Source organism: Bradysia coprophila, chromosome X (assembly GCF_014529535.1).
Source record: "Bradysia coprophila strain Holo2 chromosome X, BU_Bcop_v1, whole genome shotgun sequence".
Lineage (NCBI taxonomy): Eukaryota > Metazoa > Arthropoda > Insecta > Diptera > Sciaridae > Bradysia > Bradysia coprophila.
The window spans coordinates 1,179,927-1,200,978 of record NC_050737.1 but is presented as its reverse complement, the minus strand read 5'-3'; the positions used below and the strand labels follow the sequence as shown (position 1 = coordinate 1,200,978).

The 21,052-nt window shown below is 34.4% G+C and overlaps 1 protein-coding gene across 2 annotated transcripts; it reads left to right on the top strand.

Annotated features, from left to right (window-relative positions):
• Positions 1-3,940: 3,940 nt before the first annotated feature.
• Positions 3,941-16,701, top strand: LOC119081527 (monocarboxylate transporter 13). 2 transcript variants are annotated; one of them, XM_037190540.1, is made up of 6 exons: positions 3,941-4,159; positions 4,263-4,745; positions 9,757-9,883; positions 14,354-14,608; positions 14,674-14,800; positions 14,867-16,701. In XM_037190540.1, the coding sequence occupies exons 3-6, from the start codon at positions 9,766-9,768 to the stop codon at positions 16,398-16,400; spliced, it is 2,034 nt and encodes a 677-aa protein (XP_037046435.1). In that variant the 5' UTR covers positions 3,941-4,159; positions 4,263-4,745; positions 9,757-9,765; the 3' UTR covers positions 16,401-16,701. The 2 variants fall into 2 exon arrangements, with proteins under 2 accessions (XP_037046435.1, XP_037046427.1); XM_037190532.1 differs by having other exon boundaries at positions 3,984-4,745.
• The last annotated feature ends 4,351 nt before the right edge of the window (positions 16,702-21,052 follow it).

Sequence of the window (21,052 nt, the reverse complement as noted above, 5' to 3'; positions counted from 1 at the left end):
TAAAACTGTTTGGTGTATGGAGTTGAAAGTTTAGTGGTGAAATAAATAATTGGAACTATCAGTTACTGTTTGTTCTCAGAAAACAGGAAAAATATTTTAATCAAATGACCCAATCCAGTTTGCCTGAAGAAACTTAAGTTTTAAAATGTAAAGGCTTATAGGCGATTCAAGATTATAAACCATTTGAGAGACACAATAAACTACCGAAGTAAAGGTGAATAACGCAAAAGTCATCTATGTCTTGGACGATAGGGTTGTTTGATTAAAATATAATTTCGGTTCGGCGAAAAAAAATCACTTTCTTCGTTCAACATATTGATAAACCATCAAGATAAGTCACAAGACCAATGTGTACTCTTTGAATTCTGTGGAACACCGAGACTTCGGTGAAGTGAAATGTAAATATTTGCTAGATTCATATGTCAATTTCGTATATGATTATCTCAATGGCAAAATGGTACAAAATGTTTGGTCATCTTGTTATTATAAAATAATTTTTTTCTATTAAGATAAATTGGATAAAGTTTGAAAATATTAAGCAATCTTTAAAGAAAAATTAAGAAACGATAAAGTAGCTAAATTCGAATTGCAAGATAAATTAAATTTAAATGTGAAATTTAGAAAAATTGTAAAATAAAAAATTTCTAAAAAAAACTTCTGTTTGATTTGTGAAGCATTCTTCGGCAAGAAGTTATTAATTAATGAAAAGTTGAATGCACAGGACATGCCACAGTAGTGAATTATAAGAAAAATGTAATTCATTTATTCTGTTTGAAATAGGCTTACGGTGTTTCGTGTTTTATACACTATGAAGAAAACTTCTAAACACATCTGAAGCCTATATTATGGGAACGGAGCTTAATAAATTAAATTTTATTTTTCTTATAATTCGCTCAGACACGAATCATCACTTTTTCACAGTCAGATACCATCTGTTTCTTACCAGATTTTAAAAATGTAAACCAGCCCGCCGAATTTTTTACCGGCCAAAACCTCAGCTCTATTAAGATGTACATGTACATGTACAAGAGCGAAAATTGCCACAAAAATTCAATCTCAGGTAAAGTTGGTGCTAATAATTTTATGTAGTGGTTGATTTGACTATTTGAAGTAATCGTTCATGGACCATCTTCTTAGCGACCATTGTTGACAGATGAACAGGCTAATTAACTATAACTTGTGTTGCTGTTAATAGGCTAATAAATAAATAAATTGGTTTTTTAAACACTCTCCAAAAGTTGGAATTTTTCCCCCTAAAACAGCTACTGCACCACGTATACGAAAAATTTCTAATTTTTTTAAAAGCCAACATATGCGTCCTCAACACCTCTACCGATGACCATAATTTCAGATAAATGCGTTACGTCTTGTCGATGATATGCAACAAAAACTATTTTGGCCACCTTACAGCAGATCATTTTTTCATGATTTCTGGCGTGAAAACATAATTTCTTTGAGGATTTTTTTTTTGTTTCAAATCTCAGGAAGGTCCACTGAATCATTTGACGCATAGCTTTTAAAAATCGCCGATGGCTTGTTTTCCTCTTTCATACAACTTAGTCGAAGTTTGGGCAAATTGACTCTTAAAACGAAACTACGTGATTAACACGGCAAGTTTTCTTTAACTTTTTAAATGTTAATCGGTGGTGGTACACAGAGCTGAATACGAATCAATACATTGAGGAAAATCAATTTTTTCCTATGCACAGAGTACGTGAATAATTTCTGTCAATTATTCGTGAAGAATCCAGCGCTCACACAACCAAGTCCTATTTATCCCACAATCAGTGGCAAAAAGTGTGTTTCTTAATAATTACCAGTAAACTGTCAATAACAAAAACAATCACCTTGTCTTCACGAATCTAATTTTGCGATCAATACTTATATTTTTGTTGTATATGAATTGATTCGAGCTTCGGAGCTCCGCATATTTTCGTAGTTCAATTACATTATTTTTAGTATAACAAATCTTTTATTTATGATGCAGTAGATGAAACGTGAAGAGTATACGCGGCTATATAGTCTATGTATAACGAATCGTCATTTCCAGATGGCCCTGGGATTTGTGAGTTTAACGGAACGCGCGTCTTGAGTTTTGATGCAAGTAAATTCAATATTTTTTTGTTTATCAAATAATAAAATCAAACCAATAGGTTGAGATCATTAATGAATATATGAATTCGAATATACAATCTTGTATCGCTGGAGGAAAATAACACTCAGTATGAGCAATATTTTAGCGAGTACTCAATATTTATTAAGACTTTATTTTTACGTAGATGAAACTCCATTGCTGTCAATCAAGGTTCTCTTTAGCATCGCTAGATAGAGCATTGTCTTAATTTTATTTGTTAATGCGAAGGGTTAAATTGGAAATACCAGAAACACTAGCTGATTCACCGGACGGTCGACTCATACCATCACACTGCTTCCAAGCGAGTGACTATAAAATCTGCATAGAGGGTAAATGCTTATGATGTGTGTTGGTGTAAGTGGACCAGCTGGTTAAATTAAACATCTGAAGCAATATAACAGGAACAGGTACAAATTCGGTGGACATTAAACTGTTTTTTAACTGAATTCATTGTTCCGTTTAATAGAGGGCGCCACTTACGGCTCTGGGAGAAGTATCGCTGGCCGCTGGTAGTAATAATAATAAAACAGCATTTTATCTCCACTTTCGCTTCAAGCGATCCATGGAAAAGGGAAGAGTAATTATGCTCTGTTTGTTTGTTTGTTTTGGTGATTGTTCTGCATATTAGATAACGCCACCCCTGGAGTTAGTCTGGCTTCCAGGTAAAATAAAGCTTTGTACCATTGGTCGATTACAGTGATCGTGTTTCACGTTATCAACGTCTTCCACATGTAAACGTACGCGATCATTGGTAAATTGAAGGTAGATTTATCCATTTTTCAACTTTAGGACAAAAGACACAATAGATCGTTTTCAAGGTTGTTTGAAATGTCATCTATGTTGGGAAATGCCATCCACGTTACCTTCGGTTAAATTTATCGATCGTTAAATTTATTTTAGCTCCTACTGCTCCTACTCTACTTTTTTGATAGGATAAATTTAACTGACAGTTGAAAAATTTAGCAGCGCTGACAGGAATTGAGCTATTGACTGATAGATCGATTATCAGTCGATATTTATGGATTATAGATAAAACATTCGATTATTTGAAAATTTCATCATCGATTGATGATATTTTTCAGTGAACATGCCTACCTTTATGCAACTATTTTTCTGAAAAATTTTCAGCAGTAGATATGTATCTCAGCTGTTTTAGCTCTGTCGTTCATACACATACAGTTTATATCTACTTTCTATGCCATCACAATGGAAACTTTCAATTTTTGCGCTAGATTTCTACTACCATCTAACGGTGTTTGATGGTACTAATGACCCGAGCATGAAAGTCATAATATCTCAAATCCGCGAATGAGAAAGCTATGGACGAGCTTTCTTCGCTGAGTTGGCTTCCCCTTTCAGCCATCGCATTTTCTCATTCTTATACTCCATTATATTGTGTGAGTATGTTGGACCTTTTCTATTTTCTGATAGTAAACATTATCACGAAAACGAATAAAGAAATTTCTGAAGAATATTATGATGTATTTAGGTAGTGAAGGAAGTGGAATTGATGTCAGTCGAATAAATTTGAAATTAAAAACTGGAATTTAAATGGAATGATAAAATGTAGCTGATGCTTGTCGATAAAATCAATTATCATGATGGATATTGGACATCCAAGTAAATTGACGTAGTTGAGCTCATACGTGATCGTTGCTAAAGAGGAACAATGTGATGGTCAACGGTGTGCGGTTCTAGTATTTAGGTGTTTTTGTATGCCAGTATGCGACACATAAGCATTTATACACGCATCTCGCTTCATGCAATTTCCATCCGTCTCTTTCAACTGAATAATCAGCTGTTTTTGACACATATGATACAGATATATCTGAACTTCTTCCACCATTCATATATAGACTATTCAGCTGATTGAATAAGATTTTTTTTTAAATAAAAATCATTTCGATTACTTGCCTCCGTTCATTCCGGTCACGGTCTTATTAATTTCAATTTCAATTTCAATTTAAAAGTTTTTTCTTTCTCTTTTGTTATTTAAAATAAAATATTCGTTTGATGTTACAATATGTAAGTGTGTATATGGGAGACCATCGGAATAGTGACAGTGAAATGATAAATTGAAAAAGAAATTGTGACGGTTGCGTGGTCTGAATTTTTTTTCTTCCTTCAGATTAATATCATTACGGTGTGAACAGAAGAAAAATAAAAAAGAATTTGTGTTCATCACAATTTTAGGATGCTATCAAAACCATTGCCCAATATCTGTTCACAGCAAATGCTTTCCGACGAATTAAACTATAATGTAGAATTTTATCAATCATTAGATTCGTTGAATTATAGGACAAGTTGTGATTGGAGTGTGAAAGTGAATATAAAACGATGCCTTGCATTAATTGAGTGTAACAGTTGATGGAAATTTTCCTGTGTATTTTTATGTTGGAATCAGACCTTGTTGTTTGAAAATAATCTCCCTTTTGCCGAATTTACTGATTCATTTTGAAATTCTATTTTTAATTTGGAAATTGAAACATTTTACACATTTTAATTTTATGCTGACGAGAACGACGTTTTCAAATTGACTTAAGATTACTATCAACAACATTTTTGACTTCGTTTCTTTGTCTGATCGTTGTGGCGTTCTACATTTTATGAGGTAAGTTGGAACGATATTTGTCTTTTACTCTTTAGTAAATATTTTGTTGTACGATTTTCTAATGCAAAAATTCACTTGACTTGACTCAATTACGATCGATTTTATGATCGACTTTTAGAAGAGCTTGTAAATGCGAATTTCAGAAATTCGCGTATAAAATTAAAGATTTCTGCGGAACTCTATCTATACATACACAGTCGCACACATACAGAATTATGGAATTATTTTGCTACACTTCGTTTTAAAAATAAAAACATTCATTTGTGGACAACACTGAACTAGTTCCTTCCTGATTAGCATTTTGTTCAAACAATATATCACAATTAAGGTATAATAAACATGCAGAGCTTACCGGTTTTTGGGTATTCAGACTTTTTTCCAATCAACTTACGAACTGAAATATCACTTTTAATTTGTCATAATACTCGTTCGAAAAATATTACCAGAAAACGAAAAGAGATAAGAAAAAATCGTGAGCTTATTCATATGAAACAGGACAGTTTGAAGGTTGACATGAGCGTAGGGAGCGCCAAAACTAAATCTTATATACTCAACTTTTAAAGTCTTTTTTCCAACGAGCCCCATTAACTTGTACAGAGTTTATTATCTGTCAAGGTCGTCAAGCGTCCATCCGCACACATGCCCCATCTATTTGTACAGATGTCGTCAAGGTCGTCAAAAGTTCACTCGTACGCATATAGCAGCTATTGCTACACTAATAATAGTATTTTACATGCTACATGCGTCGAAAACCGTACTTTTCATGTTTCAAGCACTTCTTTCGAAGCCCTCAGCAGCATGTAAAATCCATTACATAATTCGGGATAAAAATGAAAAGTCTAGCTTTAGTGTGTTTATTGACCTCGGCTTCACCTCGAATCAACAAATTCACGCGAAAACTATACTTTTCATCTTTTCATCTCATTACATGTTTACGCCTTCGAAAGTAGTGCTTGAAACATGAAAAGTACGGTTTTCGACGCATGTAGCATGTAAAATACATTTTATTCGCAGACCCCACGGAAATGATGACGTTTGTTTCATTTGTTTTCTTTGTTTTGACATTGTTATTTTGGCTTGTGGGACTTATTCACGTATATATCCGTGTGAACATACATGTAGTGTGTATCACAACCGGGGACTAGTCACTCCGACGCGGAAAACGCTAAGAACTCGCCAAATAAAATGTCCAATCAAGCAAACGACGTAGCCAAAAGTATTTCTGCAACTTTTTTTGGTAGCAGCTACTCCTTACGTTAGAATGATACAGATCCTAAAAAAATGAATTCGCAACTGAATATGTTCTAGTTAGGTGAATAAAAAAGAAAATCATTTTATTGGACAGTAGTAATGAAACTTTATCAAAATCTAATACACTTGAGCCCACTTTGAAACATCATTCATGAATATAAAAACAAATTCAGCTTGTTGTAGCATATTTCTATGATACTTTTTTGCGACAAACACTTTGTTTGTAGTAACGTCCACTTGAAACGTTACGATGAAAGTTTTACAATTCGTTGTTATCTCCGTCTTACACACGAAATAATATTGCGGAATGGCTGCCTATAACTATAATGTCGACTCTAATGAATATTGTGGCTTTAAATAGAGTACTTTGAGTAACGTAATTTATTGGTTCTATCTTTTATGATCGTACGTTAACTGCAACTACTTCAGAAATACTTATTTCTTTGATAGGTGGGCGACCTGCTCTAGCTTTGATAAAAATTTAAGTTAATTTTTACAACCATTTTAGCAATGACATGTTTTCCTAAAAATTTATTTCAAGAGTCCAAAGGACTTGTTTTAACTTTTTCGTTTACAATAAATCATTATGAAATACGATAACCGGTGCGTTGAACTTCGACACCAAAAAATACCTCGACCACGACGAACATAACATCTGAATATACTCTCAATTATCTGTAATTCTATTTATTTTGTCCAATATTTTTTTTTATCATCATACACTACGTAAAATTCGAAATGCGTCCAATTTGAATTGATGGAATTTCAGAATAAGTACAAAGTCTCTTGCAAATACAGTCATTAAATGTGTTTACAAAAATGGAAACAACAACGCCTCACAATTTAGCGGAAAATTGTTCACCTTATCATGAGTTTGATGGATGATTGTTATATCGATGTATTTTAGCGCAATTAGATCGGAAATGCATTTGCAATGACTCGAGATAATTTTTTTTGGAATACAAATAATGCGAGAATAAAATACCGGTGTCGAACAGTCACTCAAATACTAGTTCACTAAGTAATAAATAGGGTCACTTTTTGAGAAGTCATTCTATCTATTCTTAAATTTTCCAGCACAGGAAATTTCTGAGACACTGATTAATCTATACTGATGTCTACTTGCACGTTTAAAGATATGAATGTTTTTCAATGAAAATGTAAAGTGTCGCTACTGTTTATAACTGTATAACAACAGCGACAAACGATTAATTCTAACGTCATTAGTGAATTAAAACGTAAAAAAAATCGGCAAATAAACGAAGTTCCATCAATGTCCGTCGCGATAAAACCTTTATGGCATATAACGACAATGTGTTGGATGTAGACACACAGATTACGGATTTTATCTTCCTAATTATTTTTATTCATACTGATAACTGCACCGATTTTAACAGCTTAGTCAAGGTTAATTCAGTATAAGCGACAATTTTATTTTTTAGTCGGATTTAGAGAGTTAGTTGATCTGCGCCAAAATTCTAAGTAAGTCGAAAATTCCCTAGAAAAATCGTTTACATATTTCTAGAAGACTGCAACGTACAATTTGGTTATAAAAGCAATTTTTAAACCATTCAGAGAAAAAAGTAAACAGAATTCCGTAGCGACAATGAAGAAAAACTGAAACTCAGACTCCACATAACGAAAGCTAATGGTCACAGTCATACCGATTGAGCTTTGAGGTGCCAGGTGTGCCGCCAATTGCAAAGTTGTCTTTCCGATGGAAAGACCGTAAAGGCACCTACTACCCAAACAGTGCTGGCCGACAATCGAAATTCTAACTCTTATATGCAACCATACAACTAGAAACAGCCGTGCAGCTCGGCTTGGCATGTTTTGTTTGTATTCGGTCCACGAGATGAACACTCGCAGTTCATGTGTACGAGTGCATTTTGCGAATACCCGTTGAAGGAGTCACATCAATTCATTTTTCTACTATATTAATGATAACGTCGTGGTAATAAAGGTTTGACTTGGAATGTCACCTGTCATTTCGGGGAGAGACACCTAAACGTTATCTTCTTAAGATAAACAAGATAGTTTTAATAATGACCGGTAATTTCTCTGCAATTTTACTGCCATTTTTAACTTCCTGCATACGTGCGAAGTATTAAATAGCCTCAATCTGTGTAACTGTATATTATAAGTATGAAACATCTGTAACAGCTGTCGAGCGGTCGAAAAAAAACACTTATCTCAGTGTTAACGATAAGACACACAATGTAGCGAGAATAGCATAGCGATAATTTGAAATGAACACGTTTCCAATTGTGATGAGAAGTTTTGTTTTTAAATCCTGATAACATGATTATCCTTGACACAATTTTTGTATCCACAACGGAAAAAAATTCCATTTAGATAGGCACAATGCACACGCGCTGCGTTGTTTTTGCGAGACAAACATAATTCTATTAAAATTTTGTCAAAGATTTTGCGATACATAAAAGAAGAGTGTTAATAAATCGTTCATACGGACGGATTACACCTTGACTAGAATTTATAATACTCATCCAAAGTCTAGGTTACTATATCTCAAATATAAAATCTATTTTCGTTATATAAAATTTCGTTGAGTGAAAAATTCCAACGAATTCTTTTTCTCGCAAGAAAAGAAAAATTCATTCACACCGCAACTGAAAATATATCTTCCTCTACACACCAGTTTTCTATATATTGTTCGTGTAATGAGTGTAACGTCTATTTAAAATACAAAATAAACATAAAGAATACACGAAACTGATTTCCTTTCAGTTTATTTTTTGCATTCAGGAAAATTATTTACTCTTTATTATTCACAGCATGAGATTTTAAAGTTTTTTTTTATTTGTTCCAAAGACACAAATTTTGATTGTCATCCGATTCAGTTTCTGGGAAATTTATATGACGAAAACGTGGACTCTCGTATACTAATGAAATATGTTTTTGCCTCATTTATTTTTAAAACCTTAACAGCGTCGAATATAGAGTCATACCTCCATGAAAACTGCACTGAATCAGTTTGATCAAGATCAAAACGTAACATTGATCGTGTATTGATCGTAAACGATTTGATTGAAATCATTCGTTAATAGATTTTGTTAGTTCTGTTAACGGTTTCAATAGATTGTATATATTCTAATGCAGAGTCAGCTTACAAACATAGAAAATTTATTACAAAAGTGCCAGGAGAAAAGGACGGCTGTCGGTTTGTACGAGCTAGAATTTAGTTCAGCAAAACTCAGATGTTCAATAAACAGTGGGATATAATAGGAACTTGGATTAATTCAACTAACTAATGTTACTAGCAACTGATTCGGTGCGTCTCCATAACTAATAATAGAAGCTCAGAGTGTCATTTTGTTGATTTTTTTTAATGTTATTTCTTTGTTATATTTCAAGAATCCATTTTGATTGGGTTAACAACCCTCTTAAAGATTAAATTGGTTATTTGCGCTACTAGTGAGAAAATTGTCTTTTTAGCGAGTGTGACGTTTAAAACCATCCGAAGGTATGGGCTACAATAAAATATAGTTCGACCAGGTCAAATGGAAATATTCGTGAGCACTCTCCATTCTATGAAATAAGGTGTTAATTCACTGTACAAATTCTGTTCTATCGGTAATACAGACTCTCTGCATTTCTTTCAATTTTTAAGATTGCAGAAAAGTTTCACAAAATTGTTTTAGAACGGGTTCAGTGCACTTTATCTATACAGCTAACAAAAGTGATAAAAAAAGAGATAAAGCTTGAATGCAAGTTAAAAATGCCTTCCATTTCTTTGCAGATAACAAAAATGACGCAAGGCGACGAAGACCAAGATGTGGACTTTTCAGAGGAAAAATTGACTTTTATTAACGGGAAACTGGTGCCGTACGATGGTGCTGAACTACATAAAAAAGATAAAAAAACTGGTGAGTTCAGTCTCAAAATTGCATCATGAAACGTAAGCTCTTGTCATTATTCCGCTTCAAAGAATAAATTTAAAAACGAAAAATACAAAACGGTTACTCATTTTCCGACGAACATTTTGATTTAATCGATTTGCCATTGGATCGACACGAAGTAGTTATTACAATCACTGAAATTGTCGATCGGAATTTTATAAATGAAAAATTTATGTGACAACGCGATCATGAAAATAGCAAAAATCGACAATTTTTACTTTTAAACTGAACACTGTGTAGATGTGGATATGACAAAGATATATGAAAGTGCAACTGCATACAAAGCGTGCTACCGATACACATCATACTATTTTCGGGTGTATGTTGGAAAAAAAATCATTGACCTGCGAACTGATGTCACTAAAATATAATTCTTTCTTTAGTTCTTCGGAAAACTGAAATAGAAATGTACGCAAAAGGAGAACTCGCTTACGGTTAATATAAATAACAGAATGTAAGAGTTAAGATTCGTGTGAATCCAATACGTTATTAAAGAAATTCTATGAATAAGAAATTATTTTACTTGGCAGTAATTCAAACCGGATAAAGTGAATTATCCATGCTCTCTTTCCCAGTTCTCTCTATCTCACCCATCTCACCGTTTTAAATGTAACATTTGATGTTTTTATAAACAACAAAAAAAGGAACCAAAACAAAATGTTACATTTACCAGCAGGGGCGGATTAAGATTTTCTGCTCTGCGTCACTGGCAAATAAAACTTCAGCACCAATTATTAAAAATTTAGCGCCAATTTTAGTTTCGTTCTAAAGGGATTCTTTTTAAAAACAGCATTTTATTGCAAGCATTTTCTCCAGCGCCATGGGCATGGTACCAAATTTCTCATAGGTTAATCCGCCACTGTTTACCAGCAATAGAAAGTTTTTTTTTGCATTCATTGTAGTCAACTCCAAAATTTATTACTCAACTGCTTATTATACTCATCAAATAAATCGCCATTCAAATTTTAGTTTATTTTATATGCAGAGTGAAAGGGTCTTGGTTCGAGTCGTTTTCTTATTAATGAGAATGTTATCGATTTCATTACCCTCTACGAATAATATACTTCAACTGAGTTGAATGTTTAAACCGAGGTTTAAATAAAAATGCATTTTCTTTCGAGAACACATTAGGGGTAGTTCGTAAAGCAGGAATGTCTGTAGAATTGTAGAAAAGAGAGCAATAGGGCATGGGACGACGTACTAGTTTACCCTGAAAACTACAAAAGCGCCATCCTAGCTCATAGTTGAATACGGTTGTTTCATGAAGTTTTATACTGAAAACTACAAAAGCGCCACTTTCAGCTAAAGAGAATTTACTGACAAGTGGTGAAAACGTCAACCATATCAATGCCTTATTAATTTGCATATACCGTGCGGGTTCATAAAATATCACTACCAACAACTTCGTCATCAAGTTCTTTTTACTGTGTGAACGTTAGCCATTATATCGTTTTATGAGGTATTGTGTCAATAAGAGCTTCCTCCACCTCCACCTTCAAAGAAGACCATATCAACCATACCGGCTGGAAATTAGCCGCACTGAAACCGCTTGGAATTTATTTTTATTATCAAAAGATTAAATTATGCTCTTTGCTCATATATGCTTTTCAATTTTTGCTTTCAATGCAATTATACGTTCATTGATTTGCCAAAAAAAATCAACTTCCATAATTCATCTGAAAATATTTTTTGTAACGAGAGATTGCGATGGCTGAAATGTCGCGATTTAATATTTCCGGCACCAATTACAGTCAGAGGCAGTAAAATTTCAGCATGAATTTGCTTCAGCTGTTTGTAAAAACAGTTTTGATTGTTTGTGTGGATCAGCTGAAAAACTGCTGAAGCAAATTCATGCTCAAATTTCACTGCCTCTAACTGTAGGTTTTTTTTTCTTCGCAAGCGTAAAACTGCTAATTTCGCAAATATGCGCCTTCTACCAAACTACCCGGTGCACACGTTCTGTCCACGGCGGAAGTACCTCAAATTCTAAGGAAAACACGTAACACGACCGCTGACGTTTGTGAAGCGATCTCTATAATGATGGAAGATCGAAAAGAAATTTTTTCAAATTTGAATATTTGTTTTTCTTTAAATTTGAATATCTTGTTATTGACTATAAACTGTGTCGCAATAAGTAATTCAAATTTCGGAACATAACCGAATATGTTTACACCACATAATAAATTGCTTGTACACGGAAAGTAATAGCGTCAATAAACTCATATTTGAATGAAATAAAAAAAAATCGTACGCCCAATTAAAATCGTGCGTGTTTTTTTAAATTGCTGGTCAACATTTTTTCTTGTACTATTAACAAACGAATTGACTGAAGAATCATATAATGTACAGCGTCAACATTTAAATTAAATTCCATTAATAAACACTAGGTTACACCAGTCGGATGGGTCAGATCCCTTGACTGTTTGAACTTCTCAATAGTTTCTATATTTCAATGAAATGTAATTTTGATGGCAATTCTGTCTAGTTTTTCTCTAAAAATCTTCGAAACGTTCTGAAACGTTATAAATTGATACTCAATTTTACCTTCATAACTCCATTTTCTGGTACATACGGGTCTGGTTTTATGCTCATATTAGAGTGATACTGTCTTTAAAATGTCCCTGGTAAAAAATTACGTACGTCTTCAATAAAAACTCGTGTGAATTTTTGTTCTGTTATTGATATAGATGCAAAAATTCGTTAGATCGTTAGACCAACAAAATCTATTGTGGAACCTAACCTCAGTAATTCCATTCTCCACCAAACAATTTTTTTTTAAATCGGTTAAGAATTACTCCAGTTATTGTGTTAACAAAGACTAGAAAAGACTTCTTTTGAGAACTACTCCCAGATGGTTGAATCGACACCACCCATTTTCGAACTTGATCTGAAGATTTCAATACTTCAACGAATAAAGAAACGAAGTATTTTCTGTTGTAAAACCCATGACTTCCAGTCAAGGGAATAAATAATAGAAAGCACATCATTCAGAATTGAGTGGTAAGATTGTAATGCTGTTGTTATGCTACGTTGTCATGAGCAATACTGTACCGAACTGATAAAGATGCGACGTTGATTTATAAATGTTGCGCTTGTTAACGACTATCATTTAAATAATAGAAAAATTAAATAATAACTATTTAACTGTTATATGGTTTCAGTGAATAACATATGAGTGAACGAACATTCTTTCATTAAAACTATCGCAAATTCTCAATCTTTTTTCACTTTTTACATAGAACTGACGATTGTACAGCTAGAGATTGCATTTACCGACTTCGGTAAATAGCATCTGAAGGTCAGAACATTTCGGTGGAGTCATTGTCGTGAATCATTTTATTGCACTGGCCCAAGTGACATACGTGTTATATTAGCCCTGCACAGATTCCGGGGACTGTCGGATATTGGGCTAAATAGGTGTTTTTCTGGTCCGAAAGGCTAAACCTTCGGAATCTGAACAGGCTAAGTTAGTGGTCAAAATTACTGCAAAAGTTACCGATACTGTTTCGGTAAATTTTGCTTTTCCAACCAACCTTCGGACCAATGCGATTGTATATCTCACGACAATGACTCAGGATCACAATCACCAACTCGTCAAAATAAACATTTGGACACAGGTGCATAATAGTTATTATTCTCTTGAGTTGTATTTCATTTGAATCCAAATGGAAAAAATTAAGCAGTTGAAGCAAGGGAAGGCACCATTCACAATTCCCGTGCTTGGTACATTTCAACAGACCAGTTGTGTCAATAAATATGCAACCAAGTGAGGGATGCTTTTTAGGCACTAACCTACCTGCCTTGCTTTTCCAAACTTTGTGAATAAGTTGCAGTTTGAAAAGAGAAAATCCTAGCTAATTATTACCCTCTTGAATACATTTTAAGTCCAGCTGGAGGACATGTTAAAACGAAATTTTATTTTGCTAATTATTCTACTTGGAGTGGTGCTGAAGTCTACAATGATCAAATATTGAAAGAATCAATTTCAAGGGCCATCACCTCCTGTCGTTTACGTAAACAGATTCCTACAATTCCGTGACCCTACATTATAGAAAAATATTTTTCAACCTGACGTCAAAAATTAATAATATTTGTGACGACATTTATTCCTTCTACTCATTCCGTTCAGGTCATTAAGTCAGGCCATAAAAATAAATAAGAAAATGAAATATTGTTAACGAAGTCATGTACGTACGCAGCTGATTATATCGTCATGCCATTAACGTCTTTTTATCCACTTTTAAATTCAGTAATTTTGAGCGATCGTCCGTAAGGTATACGCAGTGCGATTAGCAGCACAGTTTTCTCACCCCAACGTAGGAAGGCAACACGAGTTATCTCGTCATAAGAATGAAAACTATCGATAGTCTCTGATACTTTGAATCAGCCTATAGATTATCTGTGCCCAAAATTTAATTTTTTCTTATTTCCTTACAGTAAAGATCTCATCTTCTCCAATTAAATCGAAGCCAACAACACCTGACAAGGACAACCAAGAATGGGAACTAGTACCTCCGGATGGAGGCTGGGGCTGGCTTGTGCTAGCCGGTTCGATGCTTGTAAATATTTTGGTGCCCGGAACAGTCAAGAGTTTTGGTGTACTCTTCGTAGAGTTTCTAGAGGCGTTCGATGCAAGTCCATCGACAGCTGCCTGGATTCCTGCGCTTTGTTATTTTTTATATAGTTCATTAGGTTGGTGTGCATTCAACCATTGTCGTTGAATAATATTTTGAAATAATTGTTTTGGTTTCTGTTAGGACCTCTTTCCAGTATACTTTCCGTCAAATATTCCTACAGAACGGTAACATTAATTGGTGGAACTTTTGCGGCTGTTGGAATGATGTTATCATATTGGGCATCATCTGTGACGTATTTGTACATAAGGTAAGATCGTTAGATCAATTACGTCAACGTTAACATCAATACCAATGGAACATCCTGTTGTTTCAGTTATGGCGTTTTTGTTGGGACCGGAGCCGGTCTGTCTTTTCCACCAACAGTATACATAGTCACTTCTTACTTTGTACGCTTACGTGGTCTTGCCAACGGTATTTGTATATCGGGCAGTGCATTCGGATCTATTATTTTACCACCAATTCTGCGATATCTGCTGGAGAATTATGGGTATCGAGGAGCTGTTTTAATCATGGGAGCAATCACATTAAACACATGGGTGGCTGCAATTTTTTATGAACCGGTTGAAAGGCATCTGAAACGAGTACCGAAAAATCAATTGGAAACGCTCGAGGACGCCATTATCGAGGAGGAAGACGATGGAATAATTATGGAATTCGCCGAACAAAACAATGGGGACGATGCTAGCAAGCCAAAATTTATGATTACGTCTGATGAAACGCCTGTTGTTACACCGAAAAATAGCCTGACATCGGCAGATGTTGTAAAATTGCCAAAAAATTTTGAAAATGGATTCGTGAGGAGTGCTTCAGCAGCAGTGGTACAAAATTATGGAAAATCATCGGCCGAAGAATATCGTCAAAGGAAAATTAGTACACCTGTGCGAGAGTCAAGTCGAGCTACATTCGCCAACCAGCTGAGCTCTACGCCTTCTCTATACGCCGTACCAGAAAATTCCAGATTTTCACAATCGTCGAGGCTAAACCGACTAAATCAACTACGAAATTCTGGTAAACCAAAACGGTCTCCGTCAACGAGCAGTTTTCAATATGTCAGCACGCCTTATCACGGCTCAACGCTGTCCTTTCAACCTCAAGAGTTTGCATCGCATTTATCGTTAAAATCAATAGCCAGCTCTATAAATCCGGTATCGTCCTGTTCGAAAAAGAAATCAGACGCGAACGAAAAGGCGAAACCGAAATTCCTGGACCTGTCTCTGCTGAAAGATCCAGCGTATTTGGTCATTTTAATATCGAATTCAACGAATGCCATCGGCTATACGAATTTCATCATTCTTCTTCCATCATATGCTGGAGCATTAGGATTCGATAAGGATTACAGTGCTTATCTCTTATCCATTGTGTCAGCGCTCGATTTAGTCGGAAGAATCGGTGGATCGGCTCTCTCCGACACGGGATTCATTCCAAAAACATGGTATTTTGTTGGCGGTCTCGCTTTGTCGGGATTGTCACTGGCAACACTACCGCTATTCACTACATACAGCATGGTCAGTCTTTGCTGTGCGCTGTTCGGACTAGCAAGTGGAACATATGTCGGAATCACTGCAGTCATAATGGCTGATATGTTAGGAACCGAACGCTTAACATCGTCATACGGTATCAGTCTGTTCGTCAACGGTATACTGCAATTGATCGGACCGCCACTGTGTGGTGTTTGGTACGAAGCAGTTAATACATATTCGCCGCTGTTCACGACACTAGGACTGATTTTGCTGTCCGGCGCCAGTTTATGGGGCTTTATGCCATTTATTTTACGCAATAAATTAAAAAGGGAGCAAGAAAATGAAGACAAACAGCAGCAAGAAGAGATGACAAATTTCATGGAATAACACCAAACATCATATGTGTTTTGTGTTGGTTTACATTCGATGAATACAAATTCGTTTCTCGCTAAAGATAATAATTTAAAAACACTGACATTGTAGTAGACGTATATTCAATTTGGATAAAAGTTAGTTGAAGCTGCAGAAATTTCTAAAAAAAAAAAAAATAATGACAAAATGACGTCCGACCACAAAACGAAAACGGTCCTAATTTTAAGCATAAACAAAAAAATTTCAAAAATATGACAAAAACTAAAAATAATTTTTAAAATTACCTCGAGTTACTTAAAATAGAAAAATCATTTTAGCAAAAACATTTGTACTTTGACTGACAGGGTCAGACTTCATAGCAAAAACAAAACCCAATTTTTTTTTACAGAAAAATGTGAGATAAATTCGGTCTTTGCAAGCGAAGAATATCCATAAAAGTATACGGAGAAAATACTAATCACTGAATCACTGAATCACTGTCCCGCATGGCCTCCCATCACAATCCGTGCAATGCTAGATAATTTTACGAACGACTCAACCACTCTTCGACTACATATCAAATGCAACTGATACACCAGCAAACACCGAATGCTAGTGCTAGAATAAAACAAAACATAATTTTTCTTAAATGGATTATTCCATCGCACGTTCTTAATTGTCTCAGTTGACAGACTTAGAAGTTGTGATGAAACGATCGACAGAGTTTCTGTACTGCAAAAAAAATTTCTGAGTAATGAGCAGATTGTTGCGATCTCATAACACTAATGATTGCTCCAATTTTTGCCCCTGGTTGTGGAAAGATACAAAATGCGTCTAAGATGTAAAAATGGAAATTTAATTGTAGCTGTTGCCGGTATAGCTTCTCAAGAATTGACTGAATGAACAAGACTCATACATTGTAGAGCTCGTGAGCTTAACAATTTATCGGACACTGAATTCCATATACCCTTTACATGGTAAGATACGTAAAATTCAATTATTAATATTGCAGTGGTTACAGTGGTTAAATTATGTGTCTTTCCAATGCTGAGTTATAAGAGTTGGTGCTGCATATTATAGTAACAAAAATTCCGGCCACTTCTTTCTGATAAAACGCACAATATTGCCGGTCACACTTATTCCAGCATACAGTTGTTCATTAAGGCTCTAAACATCTTGTTTAAAAGTCTTTCAATTTGTTTGTTAGTGGATACGTGAGATCCTACATAACATAATGATACAGTCGCCTGTATTCGTATAGGTTCCACAAACTCACTCGGGTGATTTTGAGCAACTTTCTTCGGTTAATGTCCTTTCGACAATTGTAGTTGTATGCCTCGCCTTCAGCTCGACTACACAAACTCTACACTTGCGAAAATAGAGTTACCGAAGCTTGTTGCTAAAAGCCACACAAGTGAGTTGGGTTTTATAACAAAACTGTTAGCTCATGTAATGACCCAAGAAACAAGATTTTGATTTTGGAGTCAATAAGCGAACAGAGTCAACGTGATAAATTTTGTAGAGATTACCATAACTGCAAAACGGAACGGGATTCTATTTGACACTACGGTAACTGCAAGCACAAAATTATCTCACATTTGATTTGTGGTATAAAATATTATAAAACATAGTTAGAGTTGTAGGTAGTTAGGTCTTTTCGTCACTGAAAACATTCATAGTTTACGAATCTAAATGTTTGACTCTTGCAATGGAAAACCATATCATAACCTACAACCAGAACATTAACAAAACAATGATAAGAAGTGATAAACTTTTGCAAATCAAAACAAAAACTCTTTTAGCGCAAAAATGAAATTAAAAAAAACTGAATTCGTACTTAAATCGCCCAAAAAGTAGCTAGCTAGCTAGATAAAAAAAATATATTTTTATATCAATCTTTGTAATACTAAAAAAACACAAAAACAGAAATTGGTAAATAAAGTCGTCAAACTTTAAGTAGACTCACTTTAATCTCTACTATCTCCTGCTTGATTTCACTATGTGTTTTGTCAACGCACTTCAAGCAAAAGTGCTATTTATGACAGCTGCCAAATAGAGTACTTTTTGTATGAAATTTTATCCCCACTCTTTTACAGTGCAAAATTTTGTATGGAGCACTGTCAAGTTTCAGTACCCTATTTAGAGTATCACTTTTGCTTGAAGTGCGTTTGTTTTGTTCATCAATCAGTGTAAAGTTAAGAAACACACAAAACATATTAGTCAAACAGCAAAAAACCGAATCTATTTAAAATTTGATAACCTAACCAAACAAAAAAAACTTAAACAAAAAGATGGTTCCAAGAATTTGAAGAAGTTAAAGTCAAGCATTATCTTCGCTCGGAAATTTTAGGAAAAGGATCATTGCCGATTATATTGATAATGCATTAACGCACATATACAATGTTCAATTACTCTCAACCCAGGCATTCCTAGCAATTGACCACACTTTACAGGTGTTAACGAATGGATCAAAATCGACCAGTGTATGTACAATAGTTCATCGGCATTCACACTATCAACATTTTCGACAATATGGTACGTGTACACTGTTAGATTTTAATCACCAATTTTCATGAACTTAAATGCTAGGAGTGCCTTGTTTTAATCGATTTTAAGCGGCTGACGGTCATTAAATGTGTTTTTATGGAAACAACGCTTTTAGAATGTATGAATGCATAAAATTCCAGTCTGTATTTTCTGGCACATTGTTCCTTTTATTGGATTTACTCAGGTTTTAAGAACTGAAATGTGAGTGAAGTTTGAAGAAAAACGATTGTAGCCGTAGCGTAATAACTTATGCCTGGAATACATAAAGAAGTTATTGTTGTCTTATCTAGGCGATTCTTGCGAATTATGGGCATGAGTTTAATAAACATCACCGTTTCAGACTGGCATTTTATGACAAAGTTCATTACATGTGAGTAACATCGAATCGAATCAATTTCTTGTGACAATACTAGTATGAAGACTTGTTGCCATTGATAGAAGCATAAGACAAATATAAATAGAAAATTTAGGAAGATAAAAGGCAATTTTGTTGAAAAGAGCACAACCAAACGTTTTGTCAAATAAAATGGTATATAATACAAGGGACGTAATTTGTTGAAGTTGCTTCTCACTTGCAATTAAAAAGAAAATATATCGCCGGGAATTTAGCGGCTAAAGTACTATTAAAATTATTCGCAGAAATGAAAGTGACTTAGGGATGCGAAGGGCAAAGATTATCAGCTAGGTCATTAAATATTTTATTATTAAATAGTTCAAATGTTTTACAATTTCTATTTCTTGTAGTGGAATTAGATTTTTTATTATAAAACTTTTGTTTGTAAGTTCTCAGCGATAAAACTATTTTTTAATTAATCTTGTTTTTTTTTAAATTTAATTACATTATTAGTCTAGAGTTTTGTATTTAAAAAAAAGTTAAGTTAAGAATAAAGAGGCTAACATAAATCTTTGCTTTTTAATCAAAGATTCAGCAAAGATCCATCACATTCGTCCCTTCATTTTCTGTTCTATGGTAGGTGTGAATTCAATCTACAGAGTATTTTGATTTGATGAATAGCCATCCAAATGATATGATTCGTCGCCGTTTATACCTTTAACGGGCGGAAATATAACCAAAAATCTCTTGCTTTTTTCAGATAAATATTTTCAACAGATCGAAACCAAATCATTCAGTTTCTATGCTAAATTTTGCTATCAGTCATCATTAGAACTTTTTCTTTGTCTTACTTAATAACTTCCCATCACTAAGAATCTCTGTACTATATTTCCATAAAATATCGACAAAAACTAAATCGACAACTTTTTTAGTCGTTTTGATTATTTTTAAATCGGTTCCTTATACCTTACCAACCGACTCAAAGACCTACTCGATACTGTCGCTTCAATGAAATTGCTAAAAATCACTTTTTCATAAACTCCACTACATATAGTATATGTCAATGTCATATACGAAGTGTCCGTCAGCTCATCGCCCCCTTGATATTGTTCCTTTAACGGAATTTCGGAAAGCCACTGTTTCATCGACTATAGGTATTTCCTTTTACAAAGTGTCTGATTCATGGACCCTCTAGAGAATAAGACTTCAGATTTAAAAATCAAATTTCATTCAACAACATCTGAAGAAACGACAGAAAAAAACATTTTTATCTTCTTAAAAATAAGAAAAAATAGTCATTTCCTTTACTAGGGAGGGAAAATGGACTTTCCGTCCCTAGGGAAAAGTCTTTCCCTCCTTCGTAAAGGAAAACGTCATACTACACTCGGGAAATAGTTTGATATTTCGTATCACGATGAGTAAAAGTACCTCGGGCTAAAGCCCTCGGACACTTTTACTCATCTGGATACGAAATATCAAATTCCACCCCTTGTATAGTAATATACTATTACATGACTAGAGATAAAAAGATGAAAAGTGGAGTTTTCATGTGAAATTTATTGATCCGAGGCGAAGCCGAGCTTTCCATTGATACCTGATATGCAGTGCTGGTGATTACCGTACACCAAAACAAATTATCTTAAGCTCAGCTGATTTTTTTTCCTTCTTCGAGATAGCCCCAAATGTGTGCTATATTTTTGTTCATCTGTCACATACGGCTATTCATCTGTTATCGATAACGACAACAAAAATAATGACAAGCTCTGGGTAATAGGGTCGTTTATAATGTAATATGCACGTTAAAAAA